The 17,704-nt window shown below is 40.9% G+C and overlaps 1 protein-coding gene across 1 annotated transcript in view; it reads left to right on the top strand.

The window, feature by feature from the left end:
- NRP1 (neuropilin 1) overlaps positions 1–17,704 on the top strand; it is a 179,839-nt gene that overhangs the window by 150,622 nt on the left and 11,513 nt on the right. Inside the window, 3 exon segments of the mRNA XM_077268499.1 lie at positions 892–996; positions 4,135–4,191; positions 16,379–16,516. Coding sequence (XP_077124614.1) covers positions 892–996; positions 4,135–4,191; positions 16,379–16,516 — 300 coding nt within the window.

Raw genomic sequence — 17,704 nt, 5'->3', positions numbered from 1 at the left:
AACTATATATTAAGGGGAGTTTAGTAAACCTGGAAAAAAATGTAATAAAAACTTGTTTGAATCGAATAATAGTAGAATTAAAACATAAAATATAGGAAATTGCCCTAATTTTGCACACACCTATAATAAGCAGAAAAATCTTCATATGGATGAAATATTGATTAAATGTCTATTAAGCTCAGACCACTTTTGAGAGCAAAAAATAGAAAAAAAAGGGACGGGAATAGTTAAAAATCCACAGTGGTTAGTTCCTTGATCAGATGGCTTTCACTGTGTTTTCTCAAATGCGCACAGTCCTGTCTCTCAGAAGTTCCAGGATCAGAAGGTGCAGTCCCCTTTTTCTTTCTTTTTTTTTCGCTCTCAAGAGTGGTCTGAGCTTCATAGACATTTTATCAATATTTCACCCATACAAAGATTTTTCTGTTTATTAGAGGTGTGTGCAAAAATAGTGCAATTTCATATATATTTTTTTCTTTCTTTTTTTGTTACGCACAAGCAGGAAGTGCGGGGAAATCTTTCAGCTTTTTTACGCACATAAGTGGGAGCGATAGTGCATTTATAAATAGAATTGAAATCTGAAGTACCTTAGAAAGTTGTAAAAAATTTTATTTATGTACTGATTAAGCTTGATTAACCTAAACACCTTTAATATACAAATTAATTAACCATCAGCCCTATTTTAGACCTAATTTTAACCAAATTTCATTCTAAACTGGTGAAAAAAAGGAATCATATTGCTTTATACTTTGCTGTGGCTTCAGCCCTACATGTTTAGAACCTGCATTTTATCATTATCCTAATATTCACTATGGATTAATAAAAAATTACATATGAAAATAATGGTAGGAAAAGAAACCTTGAATCTAAAAATCTGACCACGTTTTTTTTCAGCACCAACAGTTATTCCCACCACACCAAAGATCAGTGCGGAAGATGATTGTGACGATGATCAGATTCCCTGCCACAGTGGAACCAGTGAAGACTACAAGCTGACAGGTAGCGTTACTGTTCTGGGGCCAGTTTCATTTTTGCTAGTATAAGATGTTGATGAAACTATTTCATGAGGCTTCCTAGAGCAGCAATAAATTAATTTTATCACTCAATGTGAATTGTAGCTTGGGTAACTGAAGAAATGGGCCACCACTAGAGATGAGAGAACCCGAACTTAAAAGTTGGTCATTTGTACCTGACGGTTAGTGTACGAGGCTAAACACCGAACATGGACTTCTCCTAGAAGTCCGCTGCAATGTTCGGATTTCTGGGGGAAGTCCATTGCAGAGAGAGAGGAGAGAATGAGTATGTGTGAGAGAGAGAGATCATCCCTATCCACCATCCTACCCATTGTCTAAGCCCAAACAGAGTCCCTATACTGTGGGTGGTGCCTCTGGGATGAACCATATTTTTGCCAAAAATTAATGTGTGTAGGGGAAATGTACCTTTGTATATAGCCAGTGGCACACTGGATATGTCATCAATATCAAATTGGTGGAAGTATAACACCATCACCCCCAAGATCAGCTCTTTTCAGCCCCCGGGGCAGCCGGATGTACACTGCAGAGCCAGAACACCAAGACTTCATTCCCCGTGTAGTGGCCACTTATGAGTATTGCAGATCAACTCCCATTTACTTGTAAAAGAGCTGAGCTAAAGTACCAAAAAACATCCACCACACAGTGTATGGAATTAAGAAGTCCAGGATACTTTACTTGTGGCATCCACTGAATCTGCAAGCAGACCTCCACCACTCTGACACTGATGACCTATCACAAGGATTGGCCATCATCAATACCTAAGCAGTGGACTAGCCCTTTAAGAATACATATAAAACAAATGTCTAATACAAGTTTGTACATGAGCCTTATCGGAATATTGGCATAAAATGTCGAAGAATTATAATCAAGAAGCAAAAGTTATAAACTAAGCCATGTCCGTAGAGCCCCAATGATCCTTTATTATGCATTGCTTGTGGTATTACATAGGTATTATTCCATAGATATAGATATAGTCCCACAAATTTCTGTAGGTGCCATATTATGAAAATATATAACACTAATCCTCAAAAAATAGTTTTGTGTGTAAGCCCTAAAACTGGACCCAACAATAGAAACCATGTTTTCTATCACCGTATCAACCTTCGAGACCATCAGTCGCGTGACTAAAATCAATGAATTAATCAATTGATAGGTTTAAAATCTCGAAATTCATTATCTCCACAGACCTCTTTGGTTCCACGGCATATAAAACATTATTTTATTAACACATCATCTGCTCAGCGCTTTATAGAACTTTTCCAGGTCCTAATTGTTGAATATTTGAGAGAAAAAAATATAGGTAGACGCCAGGAACACATTTAATTATCAAATTCTAAGGATTTTATTATAATTAAGCCTGGAGTATATTATTTTATGCTATTGAAATAAAGGTTGTTTTAGGGTCGATATTAGGCAATAAGTCAACAATAGTCCGGTTTAGAATTTCTTTCGTTGGTAATTTTCATTTTAATTGTTCAGAAATCCCAACCCAACTATGCAAAGTGTAATATAAAGCATTGATGGTTGTGAAGCTTTACCACATGGTCCTTGTTAAATATCCACATGGTATTATAAGTGTAGATGTTTTTTGCCTTTTTTGTGCAATAATTACTGGATCATTAAAAACCTCTTTACTTTCCTGGCTTGAAAGTTCATTATCTCATATAGAAAGGTGGAGAATGGCGCAGGATATTTGAGTTTCCCAGAACTGTTGTAAAACCAATAATCCAATAATTGCCCAGATTGCTTTGAGATCTATTACACCTGTTAATATTTTCAACAACTCACACAAGCTGCCATTCATATGTAACGCGATAGTCAGACGTAGATCATTTGGGATCATTTAGTGAGTGTGGGTTATAAAATGAATAAAAAACACATGAGTGACACAAGCCCCCGGTAATTGTTTCCAGCGCCTTAAGTGTGAATCTCATTTTAATCAATGCCAGTTTCACTTCACATCAAAGTTTATTACAGTAAACCTATACCCTTTGATATTGCCAGGAGTTCAACCGAAAATAAGAAAAGTAATCTTCTTTTTTTAAGTTTTGGACTATATAAATACCTTGTAATACTGTTATTATTGAGTTTCAATATAAAAAAAATGTAATAAATTCTTAGCAATTACCTTTATTACATAGAGGAAAAGTATTTTATAGTCTCATACAATGCAAACAACTCTACATTGACGTGTGAAGATGAGGTCCTCAACAGCAAATTTTGGCAACCACATCTACAGAGTTCCCCGTATTTGCTACATGGCAGGCATCTACAAACGTACATAATCTCCAAGAATTCAGGGTCAAAAAGAGATATGACATTGTAGTTGTTTAACATAGAAAATCTTTTAATCCCTTAACAAATTATGACTTTGGGCACATGGCGATTGCTGGTGTATGGTGCGGGTCTCAGGACCTGGGCCTGCTATTCACCAGGAGGAGGTTCGCAGGGCTATACTTGGTGGCCATGGATTACCGATGCAGTCACTGGACCAAATCATTTTGTTCAACTCTACGAGCATTCTTTTAGAAAACTCTAATGATTTACACCCAATTATATCCTGTAATTCATGTTAAACTTGCTTTAATTTAAATATTAAAGAAAGGGTTTGCTGTATTGCTTGTAAACTGCTATGTGTTCAAGGCTGCGACCTCTCCGGGATGAGCACCACGTACATCACTATTGAACAAGGAGAATGCTGCCAGCCTTGACAATTGACTGCTAGCTTCGTGCGGAGAATGGCTGCTTTTCACCAATCACCTAACAAGCAATTCTTCATACACAACAATGATTACTGCCAACACAACATTTGCTCTTTTTCAATAATCCATGCACTCAACATAATAAAAATAAAAGAGAGATAATATACGCCAATCAAACAAGTTCCCTGCACTCATACACCCGTCCTCTCACCACGGCGAACACTTTATGATGATGCGTTTGATATATAGAGTATGATCTGCATAACATTATTGCTCTATTAATATGATGGATGTACAATATTTTACAGTTTTTTACTCTACTTTTTAGCTATTGTATTATATATTAATCAGTGGTCAATGCAAATTATAATAATATGAATAACGTCCTTTATTTGTTTTAGCTGGAACTACAATTCAGAGTACGGAGACACCAACAACGGAAGACATCGCAAAATCAGGTAAATCAGATACACTACTTGCTTATTTAGTGAAACCTTGCTATAACTACAGCTTAGACTTTGAGTATGGCTGCTGACCATGTGCCAGCAGGTGATGGCTCTACGTGGCAGAACAACCCATTTTCTAATCTGGTTTGTCCCTTTTACAATATCATGGTCAAGATAAAATTAACTACCAGGCAACTTTGGTCCACCCAATCAAAAAAATGTTAACATAACGACCACTCAGGAACTGGAATACAATGTGTACAGCCTGTTTAGTGGTCCTTTAGACAAAAATGATGTCTTCTTATATGTATAGAATTGATTGTTTTTCATGCCTGTCATGATGAGTGATGTGAACCTCCATGGAACTCCACCGTTCACCATGAATTTAACTTCACACCCTGTCCCTCCCCAGTTCCGCACATTTTGGCGGGGCTGAGCAAAAATCATGTTGAAATGCAAAAACATTGCCACACTTTTGCTCAGCCTTGCGTTGCACAAATTTTATAAAAAACTTTTTCAAGCTTTTTACAATAGTTTTTTGGAGAAAAAAAACTTTGATGAATCGGTGCCAATAAGTTTCATTGACTTTCTATGAAGTTGGCAGGGCATGTTAGGGCTACATAAATAGCAAGTAAAAGCTACAAATAAATCAGTCTTATGTTTCTAATCATAAGTCATCACCTGTAATAATATTCTCTATTCAGGAAGAAGCCTTATAATTATTTTCAAGAATGAGTTTGGATCTTTCCTGAATCTTATCTGTGGCCACAAATTGACAATAAAACAGAAATACAAAATACATTCTTTGTTTGAGAGCCCTCAGGCTTAGAGGGTGTGCTAGGAGTTGTAGTTGTGAGCCAGAAGAAGTTGACCCCTGCCATAGACTATGGGGTAACATTTACATGCAGCAGTGTGGAGCAGATTCCCAAATTTCCAAATAATTTGCTGCATCCTTACATGTGGGTTGTGCCCCGTAATGCAACGTCTTGACAGAGTCCCCCCACCTAGCATGTGCCATTTATGATACAGGTGTCTTTCATATGAAATAAGGACCTTTGGCCTCCTATAGCTACACTCCAGTGGCAAAGAATCAGAAGAGGTTAGATGCAATATGTTTTATTGTGTATAGATATCTTTTATGGTGGAGCTACACCACAACACAGGTCATGCAGCCAAAGATCATTTTATGCTGCTGTTACACAGCGTCAAAGTGAACAGGTTTCTATTGCAACTTGTAATCATCATGGAAAAAAGTGCCAAAAACACAACGGTTCCGGTATTTTTGTAAATTGCTTTTCTCAGCGTTCGGTCGCATTGTATCCCTGTTAACTTGAACTATGGAGTAATGTAGCAGCAGTATACAGGGATCGTTGAACTCACAACCTATGCCACGATCAAAGTCAACATGTAGGCCAAGACTTACTCATATTTGTCAACTTTTACGAATTGCCTTCCGGGAACATTGGAGGATTTTTGGGCATAAACCATCAATTTTCTCTAACCATGCCCCGTTTTGTCCCTTAAATGTGCGCCTTGTTACTAAGTCAGATGAAACATCATCCCATTATCTGACCATAGGAAGTGCTGGGGAAGCTCTGCTTTGCCGAAGGTTTTACAACTATGTTGGGAATCCCGGAGATTCCCAGAGGACTCCACATGTTTGAGGAGCCACTTGGGCATCCCTGAAGAGGTGGCAGGTATGCCTTTGCTTGGTGATTTGTTCTTCTTGGGTGGACATTTGTTTCCTCTTAGGGATATAATATCTTATTTTCCGAGCTGAACACCGCAAGCTGAGGAAGAAAAATCCACAGACCGCTCCATTTTTTTCTCTCTGTCTGTAAAACGTCTTAGCATCTGTTCCTATTTGTTCCATAAATATATTTGGTCCCTTTCTCCGCATGTAGATTATCCATGGTGAGCAGAGGAATGTGCCATCTATGTGTGAATACTAAGCAGCTCAATTTACTATGAGAGGATTTAATGAGACCTTTTCAAAACTTTTTGCCTTTTTATTTGCAAACTTAATTAAATAGGATGACAGAGATGTGGGTGAGGATCATTGGTTTACTCTGGCGTAAAAATAATAAGGACCTTTCATCAAGATAATCGTTGCTATGTAAATGTTAAGTGTCTGAACCACCTGTATTTCACAGTCAGACTTTTATGGCCTAATCGCTTGTTTCTCTCTTCCATGTGGGTAAAGTCACACAGTCACTGTGTAGTGCAGGTCAATCATAGCATCGTTTTTTGTTTTGTTTATTTTTGCAAAACTATGAATTGATCCAGCAAGGAAGATTATTTGAATTCTGTATGGCATGCATTGAGTCTCTACGAACCTGTTGGCGCTCTGTCCTCCATAATTTCTTCTAAAAACAGTATTGGTAGGGAAGAATGCATCCATTATATGGCATACAATATAAAGATTGGCCGAGTTAAAATAAAAACACCTATACTCTGGTGCCGGCGCCATTCTAGCGGTGTCGGTACTCACATTCCCAGGGCACAATCAGCACAGGCGTCACTTTCCCCGCCTTCAGACAAAAGAAACATCAAGAGAAGATGAGAGAGCATCCACAGCTCTGGCTTCCATTTGATGCCAGCGCTTATTGGCTGCAAGGCTCATGTGACGTAACAACCTCATGTGAGCCCCAAAATGTGAGTGCAGACACAACTGGAACGGCGCCAGCATGGGAGGTGAGTATAAGTGTTTTTATTTGAACAGTGCTTACATACTCCCCTCCTTGCATGCAACGGTGTCCCCGCTCGCTGATGTGGCTTCCTGCTTCTCTGGGTCTGCATTCTTCATGGCACGCCCGCTCCCTGATTGATTTCTAAATGGGCAGCGCTGAATCTGCACTGTCTTAACCAGTACCAGTGTACATCCTGTCCGGTGACCCAGAATCCATATTGTCTGAAAAGGTTCTGACATCTAGCCTATCTGTGACTCCGAAACCTGTACTGCCAATGACTTAGAGTACATGACTGCGATCATGACCCTTGGGGTCAGCTGCTGTAGGGCCGGGGACTGCCCAGGAGTGCCACCTAGCAGCTACCTGCAGCACAAGCCTAAGTCCACCATCAGGAGCTCTAGCGAAAACCAGGTGGCCGCTTAGCAACCCCTCTCCTGGGTAAACCTGGCTTTTGGCACAGTGAATCTATGATCCACGTGTGACACAAGACAGTATTTCCTGTGTTAGCCCTTGTTTCTCTCTATAGTCCCCAGCTGGATCTTTAAACTATGCAGCGAAAAAAACATACCTGGCTGCAATCATGCAACCAGGCTCTAATTCATACTGCTCTTGGCTTGAGCAGCATGAATCTACTAACAGACTACGGTACTTTTAAACACTAAAAAATGGTGATGATGATCATTTACAGTCATGGTCGAAAGTGTTGTCTTGTGGATAGCGTCTTGTGGACAGATGAGACATTCTATTGTTTACAAAAAAACTGAATGAGACCTACAAAGAAAAGAACACAGTACCTACAGTCTAATATCATGGAAGTTCAAATATGTTTTGGGGTTGTTTTGCTGCCTCTGTTATTGTGTGCCTTGACTGTATGCAAGCCATCATAAAATCTGAAGATGACTTAAAGATTTTGGGTAGGAATGTAGTGCCCAGTGTCAGAAAGCTGGGCTTGTGTCCTAGGTGATGGGTCTTCCACCAGGATAATTACCCAAAACATATTTCAAGAAGCATTCAGTAATGGATGGAAACAAAGCTCTCGAAAGTTGAAAGGTGTAAGAAGCTCGTTGATGGTTATAGGAAGCGATTGATTACAGTTATTTCTTTCAAGGGGTGTGCAACCAAATATTAAGCTGGGGGGCGCCAACAATTTTGTCTGACCCATTTTTGGCGTTTTGTGTAAAATTATGTCCAATTTGCCTTTTTTTCTGTTTTTTTTGTGTTGTTCCAATAAACAATTATTTTCTGGGAGAAATACTTCATTTTCTGCAACAATTTAAAGGGTGCCAACACTTTCAGCCATGACTGTATGTCAGATTTCTGATTCCTGACAAACACATTCTCTTATTCAGTTTCCTTTTCTATTTAACCAACCAATCTGTATAAGGTCTGTTTCTTACGTGAAGAATTATTGGCTTTTTTTGTTTTTTTTCAGTGTGCTGGACCAATTTTTGGTCCAGTTGTCATTTCGTAAAATCCTTGTTCCATCTGTTTTTCTTGACTAAGTAAAGATAAAATCTTAGCTTCTTTCACCCCTTTAATAGTAAATTACATAGAGCATAGGGATGACATCGGTGTGCCGTTCTTTATTATGGGACCATTGACTTCCATTGGTGAGTTTGGTCCACAACATGGATCACAGTAGGACAGTAGCGCACTTACGTGATTTCCAGTAATCTGTTTTTTCTTAACAGACAGCATGTACATGATTAGAACATTGCCTCCGCCATTGACGTCTAGTGAAGCATGACATTATCTGTTTCTCACATCCAGATTAAAGTAAAATTACAACGAAGCATATGTTCCACCTATCAACATGTAGAGCCAAGTAGTGTTCCCTGCAGCTGTCGTTTCTGTATTATAAGTTGTTGGAATCTTCCAATTTTTATCTGTTGGAGCCGAGTGATAAGACGGTGGAGGAGGGCCTCATTCCAACACTGTTCTGTCTCCAAATTTACATTTCTAGATAATATTTTATTGTACGGTCTGTGCAGCTGTCAGCAGTCATGAGACATCGATCTCAGTAATTGCATAACTGCTTGCAAGAAGCCTTATCTCCAAATAGACTAGGTTTGGCATTAACACTAGTAAATGTAGTGATATTGTAGTGACGGAGGTTGCAGACCTGAATTTGCCACTTTAAGGTCTGTGCACATGTTGCAGATTTGTTGCGTTTTTGTGATTGCTTATTTTTGACATGCAGATTTGGTGCAAATTTAAATCTACGGCATGTCAATTCTTTCAATGTTTTGGCTGCATATTTTGCTCAGACTAATGCACCCTCTGCAACAGCGACCGGGCCTGTGCTGGAGCGGGGCCCACCGATGCCAGCGCCTATTTCAGGTGGATGGGCATCCGAAGACGCACATTCAGCTGAAATGTATTGCGGCACAGAGACCCGCCGGCCCCCTGCATTGCAGTACATGGCTCAGGCCAATCAAAAGCAGACAGCTGACATCCCCGAGCCAGTCAGAGGCAGCACATAGCAGTGACATCATGTGTCACCAATAGCAGGCACATCAGGGCAGCTGCTGGCCTCTGGCTATAAAAGAGGACACTGCACATTGAGGGAGCGGAGTAAAGTGGGAGGAATCTTGTTTTTTCTGTGTAAGAGAACAGTGGCAGAACTGGGAACATTATTACAGGATGGGCCCAGGAGGGGGGACATTATACCAGGAAGGGGCCAGGATGGGGGACAATTTTACTGCAAGGGGACTGGATGAGGACATTGTACCGGAATTGGGGGAATTATATCAGATGAGAACCCAGGATTGGGAATATTATACCAGATAAGGACCCAGGATGGAGAATATTATACCAGATATGGACCCAGGATGGGGGATATCATACCAGATAAGGACTCAGGATGGGGAATATTATACTAGATAAGAACCCAGGATGGGGAATATTATACCAGATAAGAACTCAGGATGGGGAATATTATACCAGATAAGAACCCAGGATGGGGAATATTATACCAGATATGGACCCAGGATGGAGGATATTATACCAGATAAGGACCCAAGATGGGAGATATTATGCCTGATAAGACCCAAGATGGGAGACATTATACTAGATAAGACCCAAAATGGGAGACATTATACCAGATAAGACCCAAGATGGGGGACATTATAGATAAGGACCCAGGATGGGAGACATTATACCAGATAAGGACCCAGGATGGGGGATATTATACCAGATAAGGACCCAGAAAGAGGGACATTATACCAGATAAGGACCCAGAATGAGGAGTATTATTCCAGATAAGGACTCAAGATGGGAGATATTATGCCAGATAAGACCCAAGATGGGAGACATTATACAAGATAAGACCCAAGATGGGGGACATTATAGATAAGGACCCAGGATGGGGGACATTATACCAGATAAGGACCCAGGATGGGGGATATTATACCAGATAAGGACCCAGGAAGAGGGACATTATACCAGATAAGGACCCAGAATGAGGAGTATTATACCAGATAAGGACCCAAGATGGAGGACATTATACCAGATAACGACCCAGGATGGGGGACATTATAGCAGATAAGGACCCAGAATGGGGGATATTATACCAGATAAGGATCCAGGCTGAGGGACAATATACCAGATAAGGAACCAGAATGGGGAGTATTATACCAGATAAGGACCCAAGATGGGGGACATTATAGCAGATAAGGACCCAGAATGGGGGATATTATACCAGATAAGGATCCAGGATGAGGGACATTATACCAGATAAGGAACCAGAATGGGGAGTATTATACCAGATAAGGACCCAAGATGGGGGACATTATACCAGATAAGGACCCAAGATGGGGGATATTATACCAGATAAGGACCCAAGATGGGGGACATTATACCAGATAAGGACCCAAGACGGGGGACATTATACCACATAATGACCCACGATGGGGGACATTATACAAGATAAGGACCCAGGATAGGGGTTATTATACCAGATAAGGACCCAAGATGAGGGACATTATAGCAGATAAGGACCCAGAATGGGGGATATTATACCAGATAAGGATCCAGGATGGGGAGTATTATACCAGATAAGGAACCAGAATGGGGAGTATTATACCAGATAAGGACCCAAGATGGGGGACATTATACCAGATAAAGACCCAAGATGGGGGATATTATACCAGATAAGGACCCAAGATGGGGGACATTATACCAGATAAGGACCCAAGATGGGGGACATTATACCACATAATGACCCACGATGAGGGACATTATACCAGATAAGGACCCAGGATAGGGGTTATTATACCAGATAAGGACCCAAGATGGGGGACATTATACCAGATAAGGAGCCAAGATGGGGGACATTATACCAGATAAGGACCCAGAATGGGGGATATTATACCAGATAAGGATCCAGGATGAGGGACATTATACCAGATAAGGAACCAGAATGAGGAGTATTATACCAGATAAGGACCCAAGATGGGGGACATTATACCAGATAACGACCCAGGATGTGGGGTATTATACCTGATAAGGACCCAAGATGGGGGACATTATACCAGATAAGGACCCAAGATGGGGGACATTATACCAGATAAGGACCCAAGATGAGGGACATTATAGCAGATAAGGACCCAGAATGGGGGATATTATACCAGATAAGGATCCAGGATGAGGGACATTATACCAGATAAGGAACCAGAATGGGGAGTATTATACCAGATAAGGACCCAAGATGGGGGACATTATACCAGATAAGGACCCAAGATGAGGGATATTATACCAGATAAGGACCCAAGATGGGGGACATTATACCAGATAAGGACCCAAGATGGGGGACATTATACCACATAATGACCCACGATGAGGGACATTATACCAGATAAGGACCCAGGATAGGGGTTATTATACCAGATAAGGACCCAAGATGAGGGACATTATAGCAGATAAGGACCCAGAATGGGGGATATTATACCAGATAAGGATCCAGGATGAGGGACATTATACCAGATAAGGATCCAGGATGAGGGACATTATACCAGATAAGGAACCAGAATGGGGAGTATTATACCAGATAAGGACCCAAGATGGGGGGACATTATACCAGATAAAGACCCAAGATGGGGGATATTATACCAGATAAGGACCCAAGATGGGGGACATTATACCAGATAAGGACCCAAGATGGGGGACATTATACCAGATAATGACCCACAATGAGGGACATTATACCAGATAAGGACCCATGATAGGGGTTATTATACCAGATAAGGACCCAAGATGGGGGACATTATACCAGATAAGGACCCAGGATGGGGGATATTATACGAGATAAGGACCCAAGATGAGGGACATTATACCAGATAAGGACCCAGAATGGGGGATATTATACCAGATAAGGATCCAGGATGAGGGACATTATACCAGATAAGGACCCAAGATGGGGGACATTATACCAGATAACGACCCAGGATGGGGGGTATTATACCTGATAAGGACCCAAGATGGGGGACATTATACCAGATAAGGACCCAGGATGAAGGACAGTATACCAGATAAGGACCCAGAATGGGGGGTATTATACCAGATAAGGACCCAAGATGAGGGACATTATACCAGATACGGACCCAAGATGGGGGACATTATACCAGATAAGGACTCAAAATAGGGGACTTTATACCAGGACGGGGGACAATATTTAGTTACTGAGTAGTGCGGTTCCTTCCTCTTTTTAATATCACTCACAAGAGATGGGGGAACATTTAGGGAAGAAATTTCATAACCTGACTTTTAATATGCTCTATTTCAGATCTGAGCTGCTGTCAGTGAGTTTTTTACCACCAGGAATCTTCACAAATGTTAATAAAGGCAGACGACACGGGGCTTGATTTCATACACCTGTGGCAATGTCCATATAGTATAGTATGATACTCCCATATACACATACATTTTGCACAGTGTGGACTGGTTACGTGAGGCCATTTTTCTCATTCTGTGGGTGGCTTCGGTACCTGGCAGAGCCGTGAGTCACAATTAATGACATCAGACAAATTGCAATGTGGACTTTATAGATGGAAGATCTCTAAAGAATCATTTCAAGATGTGCTGTCATCACAGGAACCACAGCGATCCGCTGCCATCTATTCCTGCAGTCTCAAAGCAAAACCCATTATTACTCTGCAGCTTCATTCATGATTTCAGGGCGATTACACCGTGCAGTAGAAGAAGAAAGCCTATTTGGTTTCCCTGTGAGCTACTTAGTAGTAATAACCTTGGCACAGTCATAAGATGCCACTAGACACGCTGACTTCCCATCCACCTGATCTCCATCCTGAGACAGCGCACACTGGAAAATCTGCTTTTTTTAGGACTGGAGACAATACCATAGGGATAAACATTGGGACTGAGATAATTGAAGCAGCAAAACAGCGACAAAGACTCTTAAAAATATTTGTTTCCCTGCAAAAGCTGCTCTAGTCGTCTTTCCAGGCATTGGGCTTACCATTATTATTCTTATACTTCTCCAGCTGAAGATTTGCTTCAATATTATCCAGATCAGACAATCCTCTGTGAGTTAAACTGATTTTATTTCAAGTTGAAGCTTTGACCTACACTGAGACACTGTACCAAACCATCAGCACAGGAGAGATTTGTGCTGCTCATAGCTTACGGAGAATTTCCTACGCAAATTTAAGGGTTGTTCCCAAAAACAAGTTATGCATAAGATCAGGGATAAGTCGCTTATCGTTGGGGGTCCTACTGCTGGGACACTCATAGATTTTGAGATCCGGACTTTGGAACCCCAAGAACGAGGCCATAGAGGCTCTCTTTTGAGTTGCGGTGGTGCTTATCTTGGATCTCGGGATCATTGAGTTTCAGGGCAAGTCTCTCTCCTAGTGATCAACAAGTTATTCCCCATCCCACAGATAAGAAATAACTTGTTTTTTTTTTAGATAACACTTTAAGGCCCCCATACACATCAGATAAAAGTTAGCTTTTGGATGAATTTTGGATGACTTGTCTTTTGCAAACTGCTCCAGGTCTCTGATATTTGAAGGGCGCCTTTTCTCACCAGCAATTTTAAGATCTCTTCATCAGTGTTAAATGGGATTTAACACCGATGGCCATTGCAGAACTCTCCAGCGCTTTGTTTCCATCTATTTCTGGGTGCTTCTTGAAGCATGTTTTAGGTCATTGTCCTGCTGGAAGACCCATGACCTAGGAGGCAAAAACAGCTTTCTGACAATGGGCACAGTATTGCGACCCAAAATGCATTGGTAATCTTCAGATTTAATGATGCCCAAAACATCTTTGAACCTCCACCATGCTTGACTGTAGGTACTGTGTTCTTTTCTTTGCAGGAATCATTTCATTTTCGGTAAACAGTAAAATGATGTGCTTTACTAAAATGCTCTATCTTGGTCTCATCTGTCCACAAGACGCTCTCCCATAAGCATGTTGGCTTACTCACATACATTTTGGGAAACTGCAGTCTAGTTTTTTAATGTCTCTGTATCAGCAGTGGGGTCCTCCTGGGTCTCCTGCCATAGCGTTTCATTTCATTAAAATTTTGACAGATAATTCACACTAACACTGATGCACCTTGAGCCTGCTGGACAGCTTGAATTTCTTTGTAACTTGATTGGGGCTTCCTATACACCATCCGGACTACCCTGCTTTGCAACCTTTCATCAATTTTTTTCTGCCATCCACATCCAGGGAGATTAGCTACAATGCCATGGGTTGTACATTTCTTGATTACAGTATGTTTCTCACGTCCTCAGACAGTTTTCTTCTCCTCCAGTTTAAACCATGCCAACACTTTTGGCCATGACTTTATATGACCTATTAGGAATATGGACTTTCTTTAGGGGTCAATAATACTATAAGTCTAGCAGTCCAGTGCACTGAGCAGATTGTGAATAACCAAGTGTTAACACTTCAGACATCTAGATTTGTGTTGCATTAATATATGCATTTATAGGATGGGTGTTTTTCTTTGTCAGCAAAACACAAGAACCCTCCAAGGAGTCGCTCTTCACACGTCTCCCCCTGGGCACCAGAGGTGCTAACCATTGTAAAGTCGTCTTCTCTGTAGAGTATTACATTGTTTGGCAGCAGATGGGAAAAAGAGAGGGGTAGAATGTAAATGCTGTTTTTTGAGAATATGGCATCCAAAATACAGAAAATTAAAGCAATTAGATCACGAGACAAATATGCACCAGCCGGGGAAGGATGTCGGATTTCTAAGACCTTATTTGACTTTGTTGTGAACAATGGCAACATTCCTGGAAGAATTTTTTTTGTTCTTTGAGACGGGTTTCCTTCCTTGAGTAAAAAGCGAGCAGTCAGGGAGTTGAAGGGATGTTGGAGACATGATTTTTACAGCGGGCAGCAGAAGTCAAAAACGTAAACATTAGTTTTATCTGCTCTACACATCCTTCTATTCATCTTCCTAAACCTTTAGGAAGAAAAATAAAAAAAAGCAATTACATTGCATACGGCTGTTGGGAATCTTGGAATAAAATGCACACAATTTTATAGGATCTCATAGTGACATCTAATACCCGCGCTCCCTTGCTGTACGCTAGAGACTGTTTTGGCGTTGCGCCTTTATGAAGAGGGAAACGTGATGCACAGTGACATCTAGTGGCTTCTTCTTTGTAACTGCAAGGCAAGTTTGCGGAAACGTACATTTGCACTCATCATTATGTATTTCTATAACCCTATAGTCTGGGTAATGTAGAGCAAAAATGATTAAAAAAATATAATAGTAAATAGAGAAAGAAAAGTAGCACTAACATATTCCACAGCTTTGCATGTACAATGTAATCCTTCGTATCGTTCCTTGTCTCCATTTTCCTATTTTGTAATTTCGTACTGTAATCTGTATTTTCTGTATCTATTTCCAAAGTGTGGAGTAAAAATTTGGACATTTGAGTAGGGCCTGAAAGTCAATGTCTATAAGGGGCCCACAAATACATTAAAGTTGCAGGGTCTCCCAAGTGTAAAGATTGACAGGTTAAATGTGTACTGCCATCTCATGTGCCAATAATGTCCATTTGTAGGACCCACCTCTAGATCATGAAAAATGAGTGTCTTCACCCTCCTCTGAATGCTGCTGTAAATGGAAATGTGGCTCTCTCCATTCACTTCTCTGGGAGTGACGATACTATCCACGTGAGCTTGTTCTGCAGGATTCACAGCTCCTGCAGCAGTGAATGGAGAGATTCTCTATTTTTCCATTGACAATGGTTGCAATCCCAGGTAGGATGGGAGTCAGGGGACACCCCATTCTGGTGACAGAGTTGGCATCTACATCTAGAAGCCATTCATGGCAAATCCTTGTGGACTTCCCAGAAGTGCCTGAGATAGAAATACTCCTTTAAGTCAAATATTACTATGACAGGTGGTAAAGGGACCAATGGCCAATGCTGCCCGAAGTCTCAGATCATTCTCAGTTCACCCTTGTCCCTGTCTAAAGGGATTTACATACAATAGTTCCTCAATGCCAATGTGTTTCTGTGTTTCTACAGAGCCACCACCAAGCGATCTCGATTGTAAATTTGGATGGGGATCAGAGAAGACAATCTGTAAGTGGGAACACGACAGTACGCTAGGACTGAAATGGACAGTGTTGAACAGCAAGACCGGCCCGGTACAGGATCACACAGGTGAGCGCCACTACATTATATGACTGGCCAACCAGAGAACAGGAGAATCCTCCGGTGGGCCCCTGTGCAGGAATGGGCCACTACCCTCTTATAGGAGCAGTACTTTGGCACAATACGCTTGATTCACCATATACTATGGAGTTTTGTGAATGAGGATAAAGTCATATTTGCATGTATCTAAAAAGTGGGGCCTTGGAGTTGGTTACTGGTGGGCTCTTGGCACTCCGGCCCAACACTGACTGTGATATAACACATTGGTTTAGTAGGCATTCATTGCTTATATAGTGCTTTACAGACATCATCACTGTCCTCATTGGGGCTCACAATCTAAATTCTCTATTGCAGTAACCTGATTTTGGAAAAATTACCTGTCCTGCTGTATTTTACGAATGTTGTGACAAAGCTTAACTAGTATGTTCAATGACAACCAGCAGGACTGTGAATGCAGCTCTGGAGAATAATACAGGCAGTAATTTCAGTTCAAATGTGTATATAGGTTAGGTACATACTGTATAAAAATATACCTACCCTTTAGCTGCTGACATACACCTTGCATTGACCTCTTCTTTACCTCTTGGATTGGGCACATTTACCGTAGGTGCTGACAGCACCTATTAGTATTCATGCAGCGCCAGTGATAGTTCACTCCTAAATTCTGCTCCGTTCCATGAGTTACACAAAAGCTTTCTTATAAAGGGGTAGATTTATATCAATTTACTCCTGGACACCATTGTTTGTAGGCTCTCCCCTACTGTTTGATGGGCAGTGGGTAGAAAATTAACACTGCCTTTGATGAATTGAGCCGCTAATGAAACATGATCTAATGTACTCAAACGGCCAAGTTTTCTTCATTTTGGACAGTGAGCCGTGCACATCTCATGCAGTTACACATTAAATAGACTGGTTATCTGTTCCACACAGTTGGTCCCGAGTACAATGGCATCGCTAGTTCATTGCAGCTGTAAAATTTCAGTTTTTATATTTAATCATTATTTTTCTATTTTCTAACCAAGTGAAATGGCAAAACTGCTATTAAGAAATGTGTTAAGGATTTTCAGGCACTCTCCTGAGAAAGTGATGGTGTTCACATGAGGCTTTCTTACAAAAATGCAGGCCTCAATGGGAATATCCACCCTAGAACACCATCTAAATTGGTTCAAAATTCTGTGTACTGCTCGAGTGTCAAGG

Source organism: Ranitomeya variabilis, chromosome 6, assembly GCF_051348905.1.
Source record: "Ranitomeya variabilis isolate aRanVar5 chromosome 6, aRanVar5.hap1, whole genome shotgun sequence".
Lineage (NCBI taxonomy): Eukaryota > Metazoa > Chordata > Amphibia > Anura > Dendrobatidae > Ranitomeya > Ranitomeya variabilis.
This window is presented reverse-complemented; position numbering and strand designations above follow the sequence as displayed.